The sequence below is a fragment of the Halichoerus grypus genome, chromosome 6, assembly GCF_964656455.1.
Source record: "Halichoerus grypus chromosome 6, mHalGry1.hap1.1, whole genome shotgun sequence".
NCBI lineage: Eukaryota > Metazoa > Chordata > Mammalia > Carnivora > Phocidae > Halichoerus > Halichoerus grypus.
Window position 1 is genome coordinate 38,287,320 of NC_135717.1, and position 17,638 is coordinate 38,304,957.

At 60.5% G+C, this 17,638-nt stretch overlaps 1 protein-coding gene across 1 annotated transcript; it reads right to left on the reverse strand.

Annotated features, from left to right (window-relative positions):
* Positions 1–910: 910 nt before the first annotated feature.
* Positions 911–15,692, reverse strand: GREP1 (glycine rich extracellular protein 1). The gene is made up of 17 exons (XM_078074944.1): positions 15,530–15,692; positions 6,616–6,648; positions 6,001–6,036; positions 5,561–5,590; positions 5,435–5,467; positions 4,545–4,598; positions 4,387–4,419; positions 4,266–4,301; positions 3,565–3,693; positions 3,242–3,286; positions 2,913–2,954; positions 2,766–2,798; positions 2,283–2,342; positions 1,760–1,828; positions 1,463–1,507; positions 1,315–1,368; positions 911–1,085 (listed from the first exon to the last, which is right to left on the reverse strand). The coding sequence occupies exons 1-17, from the start codon at positions 15,582–15,584 to the stop codon at positions 1,060–1,062; spliced, it is 813 nt and encodes a 270-aa protein (XP_077931070.1). The 5' UTR covers positions 15,585–15,692; the 3' UTR covers positions 911–1,059.
* Positions 15,693–17,638: the final 1,946 nt, after the last annotated feature.

The window sequence follows — 17,638 nt, forward strand, 5'->3', positions numbered from 1 at the left end:
ACAAGCAGGGGGAGTGGGAGAGGGAGAAGCAGGTTTCCCGCCGAGCAGGAAGCCCGATGTGGGGCTCGATCCCAGGACCCTGGGATCATGACCTGAGCCGAAGGCAGACGCTTAACGACTGAGCCACCCAGGCGCCCAAAGAATTAGTAGTTCTGTGAAAAAGGAAGAGTCCAGGGGGTGCCTGGGTGGTTCAGTCGGTTGAGTGGTTGAGTGGGACTAGCCTGTCTCTGAGTAAAAGTTCAGAATAGCAGGTCAATCCCCAACTGTGCAACCTCCGTTCTGGGCCCAGGTAAAAACAGTACTTTGCTTCCGCATTTCTGGGCAAGCAAATTTGTAATCATGGGATAAGAAAAAGCAGCAATACAGTAGCACTAATATGGATACTGGATTAGTAACTGGCTTTTTAAGACGTTTGAAAGCGTTCAGTAATCTGAGATACTAATTTATTCATTTCCAAGGGTCCCTTAAGTGCTTAGGAAGAAGTTACTGGTTGGATTTGTAGATCAAGGAGACTCTGTGTGTAATTGAAGTGTAGAAGGGAATTGAGTTAATCAGGTTTGTAAGGCATGCTAAATATTCAGGGGGAAGTCAGATCTGTCAAACTCATAATCTAACAGCATTATTCAGAGAATGTGAAAGTGAGTTTTACATCCAAATTATAAAATTAATCAGTACAATAACATTGGGAAGCAAGTGGAAGGCTTAAGAGAAAAAGATTTTTTCTTTAATAACTAATAAGTTGATTATAAATGTAGACATAAATAATGCACAAGTCCCCTCCCTAACTTGGATGTGACTCCCCCACTAAACTGACGAAGTGCTGTCCCGTTTATGGAATGGATGAATGAGGGGGTGGCCCAGGCTGCCCCCACCCCAGCCAGCAATCCCCCCAGCACAGCACACAGAGGCAAACAGGGAAGCATGTCGCCTTTATTAATACTTTCAGCCCGCAGGAGACCCCAGGCCAGAAGCCAAGCTTCAGAGTCTGGCTGTCCTCGCCCAACACACCAGGCTGTGGTACAGAGGCTCTCAGGATGGGCAGTGGAAGAGCCTCGGTGCTCAGCATTTCCCGAGAGGGCAGGGGCCTGGGAAAAGGCAGGGCCCTGATGAGGTCTGGAACCCTCCTCACCTCCTAGGGGACCTGAGCCCTCTCCCGCCTCTGGTCTCTAAGATCAGTCACTCAGCAGATGACAGCCTGCTGTCCCTAGAGCCTGCTGTCCCTCCCAAGGGCTGAGACAGCCCCAGTGCAGCCTGGAGGGGCAATGATGGTGACATAGGGCGAGTAGGGGACAGGGCCACCGTGACCCCTCTCACCTCCATAGCCATTTCCCAGTGGGCCACTGCTGCCTCTCTTCACCTCAGGGTTGCCTAAGGCACAGATAAGCCAGGGCACCGGGTCACAAGGGCTTCAGAGTCCTGCCCTCCCCAGCTTCACCCCGAGCCCTGGGAGATTGCCACTCACCGAAGGGTCCAGGGCCCAGCTCTGGCCTCAGCTGTCCATAGGTCGCTGGGGGGAGGGACAAAAGGTGGGAGCACGGAGTCCCCAGTGGCCCTCACGTGGGGTCTGTGACTTCCCCATCTTGGTCTCGTGTCCAGGCTCATGCTCAGGGTCCCCTGCTCCACCTGTCTCTCCTCAAACCCCATCCATTCCTGCCTAAGCCCTCCTGTCCCTGTCCTACCCCTTCTCTACAGGCCCAGGACCCTGCTCCCTCCAGCCCCACCTGACAACCACACGATGCTCTTCCACACACCCCCTTACCTGGCTGCCTCCTGACCCCTGGATATTCGCCTCCAGTCCCAGATCCAGGCTTCAAGGCAAGCCCCAGGGCTGCACGGAGGGCCAAGAAGAGCCCCTTAGGGCCCCGGCCCGACTTGTAGAAGGAGAGCTACTGTGGGCACCCCTGCCCACCAGTATGGGACATCCAGGATGCCACAAGCCTCCTAGGCCCTCAGAGGTCCTTGCCGACTTGGCTTGGTCCCCATGTTCTTTGCCAGGGTTCACCCCCTAAACACTCATTTCCTTCCATTTGCTTCAAGGCCTGGAACTGCTGCTTTGGGGTACACTGGTGCTTCATCCCCATACCCTGTAAGAGATCCAAGTGATTCCTGCCCAGCCCCCGGATGTCCCTCCCCCTGAGCCCCTGCACTCTGTCCTCTGTCCCTGACTCACCATTCCTAAAGCTATTGGCCCCGGGGAACTCTGGAGGAGGGAGGAGAAGGTCAGAGACAGGAGTAGCCCCTGAGCCCAGGGCCCCCCACCCCAGCCCAGCACTCCCAGGCACCTGGCTGCGAGTGGGCCTCAGGGAAGATCCCAGCTCCCAGACCATTCCCGTAAGCAAAACCTGCAAGACAACAGTGGGAGAAAGGCTGGGTGAGTGTGGGGGAAGGTGGAGGGGCTCAGGGTGACCAGCTCATGAAGAGACAGGAGACGGCAGACAGACAGACAGACTGACACTGAGGCAACTGACATTCTCCCCACACCCAGCCAGCTAACCCTGTGCAACCTCTGGTGTCCCACCTTCTGGAAGCCTGTCCTGGCCTCCCTCTGGCAGCTTCCCTTTCCACCCCAGGACTGTACCTCAGTGTGCCACCCGACCCTCACCGGACACACGGTGGCACCTGTCTCTGGCCATCATTATGGCCTACTGCAAGTGAATGCATGCTGGTTCAATAAGGAAAGAGCCAGCCATGGCAAGAGACATGGACAAGCAGGGCTTGCCATAGGGAAGATAGCAGCTTGCACCCAAGGGGCCCAGGGGGCTCACCGACTTTCTGAGGCTTGAGGGCACCACCAAAGCCTGAGAGAGAGGAAATGGGAGGCAGAGATGGAGGAGTCAGAGAGCCGAAGTCTCTGACTCCCCTCTTCCTGAGCTAGGGGACAGGAGAGGAGGGGAGGGCAGGGGCCTCCTCACCCAGTGCTGTTCCTGGTCCATAGCCATTCAGGGGCTGGTATCCTGTGAAGATAATGGAGATCAGCGGAGAGCACCCAGACTTTCCCTAACTCCTTGGGGGCCAAGTATGGACATTAGGAGCTCTGAGGAGGAAGAAGGGATACTCCCTATCGACAGGAAATAGAACCGGGAGAAATGGGCTTAGAAAGCACCAAGAGAGACTGCGGGTAGACTCGGGAAGGGGCTTCCTGGACTTAAGGAGCCTGAACAGCTGAGGCAGACCGGGGCTCAAGGATGATGGAGGAGTGACCCTGATCTGGTCTGGGGACAGGGGGCAGACGGAGTCACACCTGCTTTCTGAGGTTTCAGCCCCCACTGGATGGCCGGAGTCAGTGCTAGGAAGAAAGCCATGGGATAGGAGTGAGCTTACGGCAGGGAGGGTTGGGAATGCTGCAGCCTGCCCTGGGGGCGGGGCTGGGGGGAGCTGCCCTAATGGGGTCCTGCGGGGTCTAAGGGCCAGAGTTTAGGCTTTCCCTCAGCTGGCTCTCGGTGACAAGCCTCAGTCTCAGTTAGAGAATGGCCCTGGGGGCTTCTAAGCAGCCCAGCTAGACCCAGCCCTTCCTGAGACCAGGGATCCCCTGGTGCCCCCCAGGGCCCCCCACTCCACACTGACCTGGGAACTTGCCATTCTGCCCTGGGGGAGAGGGCTGAGATTTGGGGCCCCAGCCGCCCCCTTTATCAGAAGGGACCCCCGAAGTGGGAGGCCTGGGGAGCAGTGGAGGGACCCTCCCATCGCAGGGACCTAGATGGAGGAGGAAGGGGGAGGGCAGTGAACCCAGGCTAGCATCTGCCCCAGGCCGCTCTCCCAGCTTCAGCCTGGCCAAGCCACCAGCCTGTAGTGACTTCCAGGGCAGACACAGCTTCCAAGGGGGGCCACTGGCCAGGCTAGAGAAAGCCCCACTCCCGTGGCGCTTGGGGGACAAGGTGACCCAGCCACCTAACATGGCTCCTGCTGCTGGCCCACTTAGACCTTCTGCCTTCCAGCAATATCCCTCCTGCCTCTCTCCTGGGGCGCCTCCCTTCACACCCAGCCCTGCCCAGAAGCCTCACCTGGCTGGGCCCCCACCCCATTTCCGTTGCCATATCCTGGAGAGAAAAAGCAGGAATATGAGGGGTAGTAATTTGGCTGGGAGGGTTCTGGAAGGAGGCAGGAGGAGGTGCAGGATAGAGATGGGGGGGGTCTCTCACTTGCCTGGCTTTTGAGGCTTCACACCCCTTCCCAGAGCTGCAGGAGAGACAGGCCCCCTCAGACTTCAGACCTCAAGCTCCTAAGAAAGAGCCCTGTCTCCCCTCCTGAAGCCCCTCGGCACTCACCTGCTGGGAGCTGCAGCCCCAGCCCTGGCGTGTATCCTGGGGAGAAAAGCAGGCATGAGGGCTGGGGCTGGGGTGGTGGCAACTTCAGGGCAAGGCAGGAGAGGGGCAAGGACGGGCTCACCTAGCTTTGGAGGGCTCATGCCCCTTCCCAGGGCTGGGGAGAGACAGAAACAGGCTGAGTGACAGCGGACCCCACCCTGCCCCTTCTCTTCCCGAGGACCCAACTCTTTGCCCCATGGGGCCCTGCACCCCCTCCTCCCCTGCCCCTGCCTCCCTCACCTGGCTGGGCCCCCTGGCCTGGGAAGGCTCCAGCTCCCAGCCCATTCCTGTAAACTGGGAGACAGGGTGTGGGTTGTGAAGGGGAAAGCAGTGAGGGGAGTAGACAGTTTCTGGGGGAAGAGAGCAGTAGGGACCCGATTCTAACACTGATCCCAATTCTGGATTTTTCCCACAGCACCAAGCAATTCTCCCAACACCAGCTGCGTGTCTGACAACATAACTCAATTCTGACACCAGCCACCTGCAGACAGCCTCAGGCCCACAGGTTAAGGGCTCAGTCTCCGCGCCCCCATTTCAGGCACCACCCCCAGCCCGGGTGGCCACCTGTACATCTGACCCACTAGCTATAAACCCAACTCCTTGGGTGTGACTGATTTGCTAGGGCAGCTCACAGAACTCAGGAAAACCATTTCCTTCCTAGAATCCAGGCTTATTATAAAGGCTAGAACTCAGGACCAGCGGACAGAAGAGATGCAGAGGCCAGGCGTGTGGGAAGGCCTGAGGGGCCTCTGCCCTCCCCACACCTCCACGGGGTCACCCACCCAGAAGCTCTCCCGACCTGGCCCTTTCGGGTTTTTAGGGAGGCTTTGTTACACTAGCCCGGCTTGTGACCCTTTCCATCTCCAGCCGGCCCCCTCCCCAGAGGTCAAAGGGTGGGACTGAAAGTTCCAACCCTCTAATCACAAGGTGGGTTCCCCTGGCAACCAGCCCCCAACCTTAGGTGACTCAGGGGCTCTCCAAAAGTCACCTCATTAACATAATAAAAGACACCTCTACAGCTCTCCTCACTTAGGAAATTCCAAGGCTTTGAGGGGCTCTGTGCCCGGGCCTGCAGATCGGTTATTTCTTCTTAGAAGTCACAGTATCACGGGGAGGGAGGAAGGCTTTACCTGGCTTCTGCGGCTTCCCGCCCTCACCAATGCCTGAAGAAGAGATGGGAGCAGGTGAGCGACCTACTCCCCATCTCTGGGCCTCTCCAGAACCCTGGCAACTGGCCCCAGCGCCCGCTTCCCTACCTGGTCCATAGCCCACGGGAACCGCAGGGCCTGTGGGGATGGAGAGGCTCAGGTACGGAGGGCCAGAAACCCAGGGCCTCCTGGGCCTCCTGCCGCCTGCATTCAATCGCCAGCCCCGCCCTCTCCTAGTCTGGCAGGACCCCCGGAACAGGGCCTGGGTGAGGACAAGCGCTCCCCGCCAGGCCCTCCACTCCTCTCCCATCAGTACCTGCTCTGTAGCCTTTGTGAGCTGGAGGACCTGTGCTGGGAGGTGGATGAGCAGGGGGTTGGGGCTGGCTAAGGTAGGGGAACCACCTGTGGTCCCCCTTCAGAGCCCAGCCAGAACCAGGGGTCCTGGAGGCCCCACCAACTGCTCTTAAGCATTTGCTAGCCCTGCTCCTGCAAGGCCTGGAGGGAGGCAGGACAGGACGCCAGACTTGTACCCCCCACCCCAGTCTCACCTGGCTGGGCTCCCAGCCCGTTGCCATTCCCGAATCCTGGGGCGGGGGGGGGGCGGGGAACAGATAGACAGGGGGTGTGAATGGAGAGAGATAGGCAGGGGTGAGGCTCACCTGGCTTCTGGGTTTTACCGCCCCCCACCTAGGCTCGGGGAGGTGGAGGCTGATGTCAACCCCGCCAGACCTCTCCTCAGGGTCTCCTGTGCCCCCAGTTCCTGCTTTTCTCCCAACCCCTCGGGACCCAGACCTGGCTGCCCTCACATAGCTAGGCTCCTGGTCCATTTTCGTTACCATATCGGGGGAGGAGAAACAGGGGTGGACGTGAGGGGCAGTGTTTGCAGGGGTTCAGGAGGAGGCAGGACAGAGCCGGCAGTGTCAGGAAGACATGGGTGCCAGGTCGCCTCCTCCCTCCCCGGGCCTACTGGGCCACACGCTAAGCTCTCCATCTCCCCACCACGTGGAAGCCAGCCCTCTCCTGTCCTCGCCCGGGCCCCAGCCCCTGGGAAGGCCATGCCTCCCAGCGGTTCCCCGATCCTAGAGAGTGATAGGGAGGCCGAGGAGCGGGTGCTCTGGCTTCAGGGGGTTCACGGATACAGACAAGACTGGGGCAGGACTCACCTGGCTTCTGGCACTTCATGCCCCCACCAAAGCCTGGAGGAGATACAGGAGCAGGTCAGGGGCCCAGGAGACCCATCTCAGGGCCTCCCCAGGGTCCTCCCACTCTGCTCCTACCTGCTCCATATCCCTTCTGGGTCACTAGGACTGTGGGACGAGGAAGGGTGAGTTGGGGGACTTGGGGTCCAGCTGAGGTAGAGGTGAAGGTGCCCCCTTCAGAGCAAAGCCTGAAAGCTGGAATCCTGGAGGCTTCCTCCAGTGCTCCCTCAATTATTTACCGACCCTGCCCCCACACGGCCTGGAGGGGGGTGGAAGAGGGTGCCCAGATGCAGACCCCCAGCCCCCCCAGTCTCACCCGGCTGGGCTCCCAACCTGTTGCCGTTCCTGAATCCTGGGGGACAGATGGGGGCTGTGTGAATGGGGGAGGGGAGTTTACGGTTTGGGGGTGGAGATAGACAGGGGTGAGGCTCACCTGGCTTCTGAGGCTTCATACCCCCTCCAAAGCCTGGTGAAGACAGGGAGCAGATAAGGGCCCAGTCCGCATCTGTGGGTGTCCCCAGAGCCCTAGAAGGTGCCTACCTGGTCTGTAGCCATTTTGAGTTACAGGACCTGATGGAAGGCAAGAGGGGCTCTGGGTGGGGCCAGTTGCTCTCTGAGGCTCCCCATGGAATCTGGAATCTACTGCCACCCCCACCCAGTTGAGCCCCTGACCTCCCCCTGGGGCCTGACTCCCTGGGGAGCCTGAATGTTGCCTGGGTTCCCTCTGGTCGGGCGTCATGCCACCACGTGCATCAGCCAGCCATGGAGGCCGACTCTGTGACATGGCTTCGCCCCACCAAGCACAGGGTCCATACTAGCCCCTACCACTTCAGCCTCTGAGCTGTTTCCGGAGGCTGTACCCCCTCTGCAGCTCTCGCGGAGGCCCCAGCTCAAGCACCCACAGATTTTTCAGTGGGCCCCAGTGGTCCTCCCCCTGGCCTCTGCCTCCTCTTCCCCAAATGCTCCTGGCTCCTCACCAGTGCACCCCCTGGCCACTTGTACTCACGCTCCTTTCCTGTCCACCCACCCCAGCGCACCCCAGGCTCAGGAGGGGCCTGTCTCCCACCTGGCCAGCCCCTGGTGGTCTGTTGAACTAATGTTGCTCACACCAGGTGGGAGAGGTGGCTGTGGCAAGCGGGTCTCATGTGGTTTCTGTGGCTTCAGTCCTCCCAGGCATAGGGAAGACCAGGAGGCTGACTGTGTGTCGTCCCCGCCCCACCCCCACCCCCCCGCCATCGGAACTAGGCCTGGGCTGCGCTCCTAGAGCTCCAGAGCCTCACCTGGCTGGGCTCCTACTCCCGGGAAGGCACTACCTCCCAGCCCATTCCCATTCCTGAATCCCGGGGAGACAGAGCAAGAGGGAATAAGGGGGATCTGGGGCTTGGAAGCATAGACAAAGAGATAGCTGGCAGGGAGACAAAGAGTGGGGCTCACCTGGCTTCTGTGGTTTTCCACCCCCTCCAAAGCCTGGGGGAGAGACTAGCAGATGAGGGAGCCAGAAGCCCAGCCCTGGCTCCCAGCTTCAACCCCATCCCCTTGCTACCCCTGGTCCAAAGCTATTCTGAGCTGCGAGATCTATTGGGGGGGTGGGGGGGTGACATGGAAAAGCGGGGTGGTGCTGAAATAGGCCCCCAGACTCCCCCGTCCCTGCTGCCTGGACCCCTCCCCTCCCCTCACACATCCCTCCTTTCAGCCTGGCTACCAGAGTGGGGGAGGGGGCCATGGGGCCTGTGACAGGAGAGGGGCTGGGGAGGCAGGCAGCAAGGGACCCAGCCCCCAGACCGCTCCCCACAGCTGCCCTCCGTCCCTCTGGCCCACGTTTAAGCCCCATGCTTCCTGCCACCAGCCGCCTCAAGTCCTTCCACCTAGCCCTGGAGCCCGGGGTGGTTCCCTCTGGCTTAAAACCCCAAGGGTATGTGCCATTGCAAGCTTAAAGCCCCTCAGGACTGGGCATGCTAGCTGGCCCAGGACAGGCACCTGAACGCTGGTGGAATTAAGGAGCTCCTAAGAGCCCCTCTGCTAGGAATCAAGGCCTGGGCCGAGACCCTGACCTCTCCAGTCATGTGCCCCCGCCCCAGCTGCCCCAGCACGGCTGGGCCCCCAGCTATCACCAGTGCTTCGGCCTAGAGAGGAAAAGCAGTGTGAGGCGTGGGCTTGGGGAGGAGAGTCAGGGGCTGGGGGACTGAAGGCAGGGCCTGGGGAAACACCCAGAGCCACGGAGCTACATGTGGACATCATCCCATCCTATTCTCCCCTCAGAAATCAGTTTTCTGCCCTCCAGTCCCTGACCTCCCTAGCTCCTCCCCAGAACCCCAGCTTGGCCCAGGTGCCCTCACCTGGCTGGGCTCTGACTCCCATCCCATTCCCATTGCCAAATCCTGGGAAGACAGCAAGAGGGAGTCAGGGGAGGCCGGAAGACCAGGTAGAAGAAGACAGAGACATAGGGACAGCGTGCAGCTCACCTGGCTTTTGAGGTTTCACGCCCTCTCCAACTCCTGAGAAAGGGTCGGGGACCAGGTGAGGGAGCCTGGAGCTCCCCCACACCCATGCCTATGCCCCCCAGTCCCCACCCCGTACCCGGTCCCTGGCCACCATCCTGAGCCACAGGACCTGTGGAGAGAGGGAGGGCGGGGCTGGAGCTGGGCCAGTGTGGCTTCTCTGGGGGGGGCTCCCCCCTCCTGTGCTGACCTCACTCAGGACCTCTGTGTCCCTCAACTGTTCTTTGCAGGAAGCATGCCCTGAGAAGGGCTTGGAAGTTGGGAAGACCCTCCCCAAGACCACAGCTCAGGCCGTAGGAACGACAGCAGCAGCCCAATGAAGGGAGCAGTCCCTCAGCGGGGTGACACATGCCCAAGGTGGGGACATGGAGAGAGGGCCGCTCTCCCCTCACCTGGCTTCTGAGGATTCATTCTCCCTCCCAAGCCTGGGTTGAGACCGAGAGGCTCCCCCCACCCCCAACTTTCTCTCCTACTTGTTACCTGTTCCAACTCTACCCCTCTTCCCCCTTTTCCCTCCCCGGGCTCAGGCTCCAGGTGTCCTCACCTGGCTGGGCTCCCAGCCCTGGGAAGGCACCAGCTCCCAGTCCGTTTCCATATACTGGGGAGACAGAGCCAGAAGAATAAGAAAGAGGGGGCTGGGCTTCAAAGGGAGCCAGACAGAATGCAAGGTGGATAGAGGAGTGGGCATGGAGGGGGCATCTCACCTGGCTTCTGGGGTTTCACACCACCTCTAAAACCTGGGGAGAGAGATATGGTAGATGAGGGGATCCCAGGGACCCAGCCTCTTCCTGGGGCTCCATAGCCATGCTGAGCTGAGAGGTGAGGCAAAAGGCTTTTGGGGTCCCAGCTGAGATGGGGGTGAAACAGGGGTGCCCTTCTCCCCCCCCCCCAAACTTTTATGGTCCTTCTCTTCCACCTCCAATGATTCACCAGTTCTGCCCTGGGGGAGCCTGGAAGAAGACCCTCCCAATGCTGACCCAGCCTTATCAGCCCCATGCTCTTCTCCCACCTTACCTGGCTGGGCGACAGCACCTGGGAAGGCCCCTACTGCCAGCCCATTTCCGTTTCTAAACCCTGGGGAATGGGGCAGGAGGGGCTCAGGGAGGGAATAAAGGAAATAATGGGGAGGGGGGAGGTAAGGCAGAGATGGAGAGAGACAGGGTGGGAGGCTCACCTGGCTTCTGGGGTTTCACACCCCCTCCAATGCCTGAGAGGGAGATGGGGATCAAGTGAGGGTCTCAGATCCCATTTCAGGAATACCTAGAATCCTGACCCCAGCTCCCAATCACCCTGGGCCCACCTCTACCTGTTCTGTAGCCATTCTGAGCTGGAGGACCCATAGGGAGAGGGAGGGATGAACAGGGGAGGTTTGGAGTCCTAGCTGGGGTGGGGGTACAGGACCCTTAGACCCCACCAGAAACAGCAAACTGGAAGGCTCCCTCTCTGCCCCCTCAATCATTAAAAAATCCTGATCCTCCCTTCTAAGGCCTGGGAGGGAGACAGACAGAACCAACCCCCAGCGCCCACCAATCTCACCTGGCTGGGCTCCCAGCCCATTCCCGTTCCCAAATCCTGGGGGGACAGATGGAGATAAGGGGTATGAGAGAAAGGTGGGGAGACAGAGCTGGGTCTGGGCAGTGCCCACCTGGCTTCCGAGGTTTAACAGTCCCTCTGAAGCCAGGGGAGATCCAGGGAATTGGTGAGGGTCCCAGGAGCCTCCCCCACCCCCTTGGCCAACAGCCATTCTGAGCAGCAGGCCTATGGGAATTCAGCTCTGGTAGGCCCATCCCAAAGAGGGTGGAGAGCCGAGCTGGTGAACGGGAAGGGGGCCTTGGAGCCCACTCCCAGCAGGCCCAGAGGATATGCAGCGAGCCAGACCTGCCCTGCCTGCATGGAGCTCAGTGGGGGCGGCACAGAGAACAAGCAGGGACAGGAAAGAGTTGGGGGTGCCCAGAGCGGGGCACATGGGTGAGATGACATCAGAACAGTCTTGATGGATTCCTAGGTGAGAGGGGAGTGTGTGCAGGAGGAAAAGGAGGCCAGCCGGAAGGGGTCACAGTTCACTTCTCTGGGGGGTGGGGGTGGGGTCAGCACTGCTTCTCCTAACCCCCAAATCCCATTTGCCCATCTCTCGCCTTCTCCCAGGCCACTGGGGGAGCTGTAGCCTGGCGGGGCTGGGGGGGAGGGGGAGACAAGAAGTTGAGCCTGAAGGGCCAGGAGGGGCCAAGAGCTGGGGTGCCTCACGCTTGTTCAGAGGACACGGCTGCTCCCACCCTGCCCACCCTCTCAGCCAGCTGTACCTGACCTGTAGCCACTGGGGCTCCCTAAGCCTGTGGGTGGCGGAGAAGGGGGTTAACTTAGGAGGGGGCAAAGGGCCCAACCTGAATGCTACCCCTCCCGCTCTGCAAGCATGAGTGCAACCCCCTCTCTGGGCCTCAGTTTCCCCTCTGGTCACAGGAGGGGAGAGGATAGCGCCAGGTGAGCAGCCTGGAGGCAGGGGCATGGAGGGAGGTGTTTGGGCCGTATCCCTGGGGGCAGATTGCTCTGCACCTTCCTCGGGCACACGAACACCTCTCCCCTCCATTCTTACTTTGGAGAGTCAATGGGCCCCTCCCTTCCTGGAAATTTCATCCTCCTGGTGCCCCACCCCCTAACCCTAATTTTTCTCTCCTGCAGCTTAGGGGCATCAGGTCTCAGGAGGGAGCCCCTTCTCCCACCCTGAGGACCCCCCAGATCCCTGGAGTGAAGACCCTTCTGTGACACTGCCCCCACCTGCCCCAGCCCCTGGGCCCCTTGCCTTGTCTTCTCCCCTCCTGCCCTACGTCCTTCTGGGCCTTCGCCCCTTCTCACTGCCAGGATGTCCTTACCCTTCCCTGTCACAGCTTGACCCCCTTGAAGACCCAGTTCCAAGGCCCTCCTCTGGGATGGTCTCATGCCTGGAGTTGATGTTCTGCCCTAACTCACCCTGGTTCCAAAGCTGTGGGGTGTCTTTGTTCCCCACACTTGAGCTATGGACAAGACTGTCTGCCATGAAGACAGTGAGGGACCCGTACTCTCCTGCGCCCCACATCTGGATCCCAGAACTAGTTAGGGAACATCTGGGGCTCTGCCCCAGAGATCTCCCAGACCCCTAGGGGAGAGACCAGGCCCTCTTCCTTGACCCCAGTGCCAGCAGGGACCACTTACCTTTCCCTAGGCCCGGAGACAATGGAGGTAGCCCTGGGGAGCAAGGAGGTGCGGACTCAGGGTGGGGACCCCAGAGATGGAGAGGGAGAAGGACCCAGGCATCTATCCCTGAACCCCCCAAAACCCTGCCCAGGCCAGACCTCACACACCCGGAGCCCCAGCATTGGTCCAGTGCTGTACCTAGACCTCCCAGCCCCAACCTCAGCTGCCCGCCTCCTGCCCTCACCACCTTGCAGGCTTTCAGAAGTCAAGCAGAGCAGGAAAAGGGCTGTGGGGAAGGCCCAGGTGCCCATGATGCCGAGTGGAGTGGGAGGGCACACACTCTCTGCGCTTTAAGCACCCCTGCTGGGTGGGGGCTCTCACCCAGGCCCCCCAGCTATGAGTGGCAGAGGTGCTGTTGGCAGACCCCAGGGGGCCAGCCCCCCACCTCCCTCTGTGGCCGGACTCCAAAGCCTGGCCTTCTACCCGCCCCACCCCTCATCCATCATGAGTGCTGACAGGCCCCCACCTGGCCCCCGAGGCTCCTCCACCCCTGTCAGGATTGGGGCCCTGGCGCCAGGCTTCGGGGGCTGAGATTCCCTCCCAGCAGCTGGCAAGGGGCAGGCAGGCACTCCAGGCCCAGCCCAAACACAGCTGGAGAGAGGAGGGAAAGCCAGGCCCAGCAATGGGGGGGAGGGTGGCTGGCAGGGGAGACTCAGAAGGAGTTACTGTGTTACACAGAGAGCTGGGGGCAGAGACCACAGTGATCCAGGCAGCAGTGCAGGAGACTGGGTCTGACAACTAGGCTGTCCAGCAAGAGCCAGCCTATTAGCTTATCTACTCCGCAGACTCCGGGACCGCACCAGGAGGTGGCCCTTGGGCTCCAGCTGAGGCCGCGTGTCCAAGAGCGGGCCCACAGCGTTGCTTCTCTAAGAGGTGGTGACACACAGGGAGCCTGTCCAGGGGCCATCGCCGTTGCCTGAAGGCTTGGTGGGGGTCCACCTGCTGCAGGAGGTTCTCTCAGTGCCACGTCTATCTCCTACTCAGCCCCAGCAGCAGGGACTCTAAGGCTGGGGGAGACTGGAGGGAGGGGGCACTGCCTAAGTGCCACAGGGACAGTAAGCACTCTGTTTCTGGGGATGCCCGATGAGCCTGGAGCCCAGGCCAGGCAGGGGGACCTGGTGGGGAGCCAAGTATGGGAAGACAGAAGAGGCAGGCCTGGAAGTGCCAGGAGTGAACTCCCCCAAGCTGGCTGGGGACAGCAGTGACTCAGGCCCCCCAGACCCTCGTCCAGAAGGCTCCACACCCTGTCTGTCTGAGGGTCTGGCCCCTGCCCCCTCAGCCCCTCCTGGCACCTCTGGCTAAGGAGGGCAGCCTGCCAGGTCAGGCTGCCTGACAGGGTGGGGGCCTAGAGAGGGGCTACAGCAGGGAGTCGGCCTGCTGCAAGGCTCCCGAGACCACAGCGCGTGCAGCCACAACGGACGGCAGGGCTTTGAGCAGGTGTCCCCCAGCACAGAGATGTGCCTGTTCCTCCCCTCCCTCTTCACCTCCTCCCCCACCCACATCCTGGGCTGCACCCCAGCACCACACTCCCATGGCCAGGCCCGTGGTGCCCACCCTCCCCGCCACACACATAAGGCCCCTCTGTTCCCACTGGGTCCACTCAGCCCGGGGCCCCGGTGCGGCACCCCCACATGCCCACCGTTTCCCCTGCCTGGCATAGAGCCGTGACCCCGAGTCCTGAGGGCTGGACCTTTTACTGGCTGCTGGGAGGGGCTCCAGCGTGGCCCCTGGCCCCAACCATCCCACAAGAGCCCAAAATAGCTGGGATGATCTCTGCAGACTCCCCGGGGAGGGCTGCCTGCCGGGCCACCTCCTCCCCCTCCTAACAGCAAGCGCAGGCTCCTGGTCTCATCCAGGGCGTCTGAGTGGTCTTGTGGTTACCAGGCCAGCCACTGGATTCAGATAATGATTGGGTTCAAACACCCGTTCTATCTGGCCAGGACGCTGGAGCAGGAATCCAGCCTCCCTGAGCCTGTTCTCTTTCCTCTAAAATGATGACGCTAACAGTTCTAGCATGTCAGGGCTATTGCGGGGGGAGCCGCTTCTTACTCCGTTTTAGAGATGGGGCAACAAGCAGAGAAGGGACTGGGCTCAGACTGTACAACTCCCAAGCGGGGGGCCTGGGATTCGAAGACAGGCAGTCTGCAGGCCCAGTTACCCCAGACACTGCATTGCTCTCTGCCTGCCCTAGATCAGTCTGGGCCCGAGATGTCTGCTTCAGACTCAGTATAGCTAACGGCCCCCTCTACAGACCCAGACACAAGGCTTCTCCCTGGGGCGCCAGGGAAGCTTGGCCCTCGAGGAGGTGGGCACAGACCAGGAGGGGCCATGCAGGAGGCACAGGCTGAGCGCCTGCCAGGCTGCCTGGGTGCTGGCATGGCCCATGGAAAATGCCAGCCAGCCTGGGGACTTGGGCCAGCTTGATGCTGCTCAGGGCCAAGCCCAGTGGGGCACCCCTGGCCCATGCAACGGCGCCACCCCCACCCCAGCACGTCCAGTCCCTTCAGGTCATCCCCAGCCCTGCCCAGGTCAGCCTGGCCTAAGGGCACGTGGACCACGCGGGGGCCAGGAGAGCCCCTGATGGAGTCCCGGCCTGGGGTACCCTTCTCTCCGAGGCGTGAGGGGACATGGTGGCCCAGCTTCCAAGGAGAGGAGCAATTTTGAGGGGACAGAGCTAAGAGCCCAGGGCAAGGCGACAGCTGGGTGTTGGAAGTGCAAGGCAGAGGCCCAGGACGTGTGTCGCCTAAAATGGCAGAGCCTGTCAGTAGACTCCCAGCCAGCTACTCAGAGCAGCACCTGCCAGGGTGGGAATCTGGGGAGGACAGCTGGAGGGGAGGCAGGCGCCTTGTGAACTGCAACTGTGCTGAATCCCCTCGGGTCACCCTCTTGGCCCTCTCTCCGGCAGCTCTTTAGCCCAGACCCCTGCATTGGCTGCCTCTGGGACACCTTTGCCGGCCCCTCCCGGCACCCCCACGATGCAACGCTGGCCTCTGTAAATTCCCTCTCACCACCCACCTGCCGGTTTATTAGAACCCATGCCACCGTGAAATAAGGCAGACACACAGAAGGGTGCATAAGACAAGCGCACACTCCAACAGACACCCGTAGAACACCTACGGCAGCTGACAGCAACATCAGCTCCCCAGACGCACCCATCGCAATCTCCTCTTCCGTTACGGTTGCCATGTCTGCACTCGGGGACGTCATTTCCCTGCTTTTCTTAAGTCACGTTAGTCCTGTTTCGTGGCCCCATCCCTCAGCGGCTTCCCAGGTGAGCGGTGACCAACTTCCCTGGGAGAGTCTGGGTGTGGTCACGGTGCTGTTGCGGCGATAGGACACACGGGGGCGCGCGCGGCTCGAGCCGGCTCTCACCTGAGTACCGGCGGGATGCCGGGAATCCAGCGCCTGGGCCGGGGGTCGGGGGGCTTCCTCGCGGACGGAGCCCCAGCCAAGTTCTTTGGTCTCGCAACTTGCGGGCCCGTGCCTCTGCCCTTGTGGTCCCGGGGCCGGTGTCGGGGTCCTGGTTCCTCTCCTCCAGGAACTTCCTTTTGGCCCAGGCAGCTGCTTTGAAAACTGCAAAACACTACACAAATGACAGAATGTTACTGTTATTATTAAACAGTAAGCTCCTACTGTGTGCTTGCTCAGCCTTGAGCTATTCATTTTCTTTCGCATTCATTTTCTTATTTAGTCCTCCTACCCTACAAGGAGGTAGGAACTATCATCTCTATTTTACAAACATACAAACAGGTCCAGAAACATAAAGCAACTTGCTCAGGACAGCTCATGTGTGTGGCAAAGCAGGGTAGAGCCCTAATTTTCCTTATTCCACGGTCCATGCTCTCACCTACTATCTGTACTTAACTTCATTATTACAGTCCTTCCACAGAGTGAAATATCCATTGGAAGTACGTTTCTGAATTTAAAAAAATATATTTATTTTAGATTATTGCAAATTAGGCTTTCAAGACTGGGCAGCTGGAAGAAGCCCCAGGTCCCAGACTCCTGGAGATGGGGCTGGCAGAGGGGATGGCAGCTGGAGAGGGGCCCACCTGCTTCCCCAGGCCTCCTAGGGACAAGCTTGGGGTCTTTCACAAGGATCCAGCCTGAGTCACAGGGGCTGTGGCTGCCAGAGATGGAAATGCAAAGGAAGGGTGCACCGAGGCAGGGTGGGATGCAGCCCCCAGAGAAGCTCTAGCTCTATGGGCCTAACCTGGTATGCCAGGCGCTCCCGTGCGGGTCCATGCACTGGAATGTTCGCCCAAGGCGCAGGCACCACAACGGGCTGGGAACCCTAACCTGTCAGAAACTTAGGGGGATGGGGTTCAACAAGCCAGTAAATAGAGGACAGAATTTCAGATAGAGATAAGTGTAATACGAAAATAAGGTGGGAAACGAGATGCGATAAGATGGGGAGTGTTCTAGAGAGGGTGGCCTGGAAGCACCCTGTTAAACGGATATAAAGTTCCCTAGGTGAAGGAAGGGGCAACCCCCAACCGCGCTATTGTTAGGAACCGGCGCTTGCTCAGCCCCGGCTCCCCGCTAAGGACTTTAAGGGGATCATCCAATTTGAACCTCTAGCTGCGTGGGGGAAGCTGCATCAGTTCAGTTTTTGCAGGAGAAGAGACTAATCCGAAGCTCAGAGAGGCCCGGTGCGTTCCCAAGGTCGTTCAGCCAGGAAGGGGCTGAGGCAGGGTTGAGTTGAGCTCAAATCTCAAATCCAGAGTGGTTGTTTAGGGCTGCCTCAGAGGTGGCTGCGGCCAGCCTGAAGGGCTTCCCGGGGGGTGGGGAGAAGGTCTGGCATCCCGGTGCGGTGCACGGCAGGCAGGAGGGAGCCAGCGAGCCCAGGGCGCCCCACCCCGCTGGGACCCGGAGGCCGCAGGGACTTCCCGTCCGGTCCCGAGGGACCGCCTCCTGGGGCACCTCTGGGGCAAACCGCCCCTTTTATAGTCTCGAAAACTAAGCCAGCGAGGCGAGGACGGTGGGTGCCGGACTGGGGTCTGGAGGTCTGCCCGCATCCCGGGAACCGAGTGGGAGAGGGCCACCGGCCAGCTCTGACTCGGCACCACCCCTCAGCCGGGACACTTCACCGCGTACCAGCCTCCGCCCTGGCTGGCGCGGAGGAGACGTCGCGCCTGCGCAATGAGAGGACACGGCCTGAGGAGCCGGCGGAGCAGGCACGGTGACGCGCACGCAGGGACGTGAGGGGCGGAGCCCCAGCGGCCTGGGCGCCTCTGATGGGCTGCATCGGAGAGGGGGCG

Bases quoted from the DNA above. Each gene is read 5' to 3' on its own strand.
- GREP1 (XM_078074944.1), bottom strand. From the start codon at position 15,584: ATGACGTCCCCGAGTGCAGACATGGCAACCGTAACGGAAGAGGAGATT. The intron at 5,468-5,560 runs GTAGGGAAGCGG...TCTCTTCTTCAG, and splicing joins TCCCGTGGGCTATGGACCAG to GCATTGGTGAGGGCGGGAAG. The intron at 3,694-4,265 runs GTGAGTGCCGAG...TCCTCCATCTAG, and splicing joins GGGGCTGCAGCTCCCAGCAG to GTCCCTGCGATGGGAGGGTC.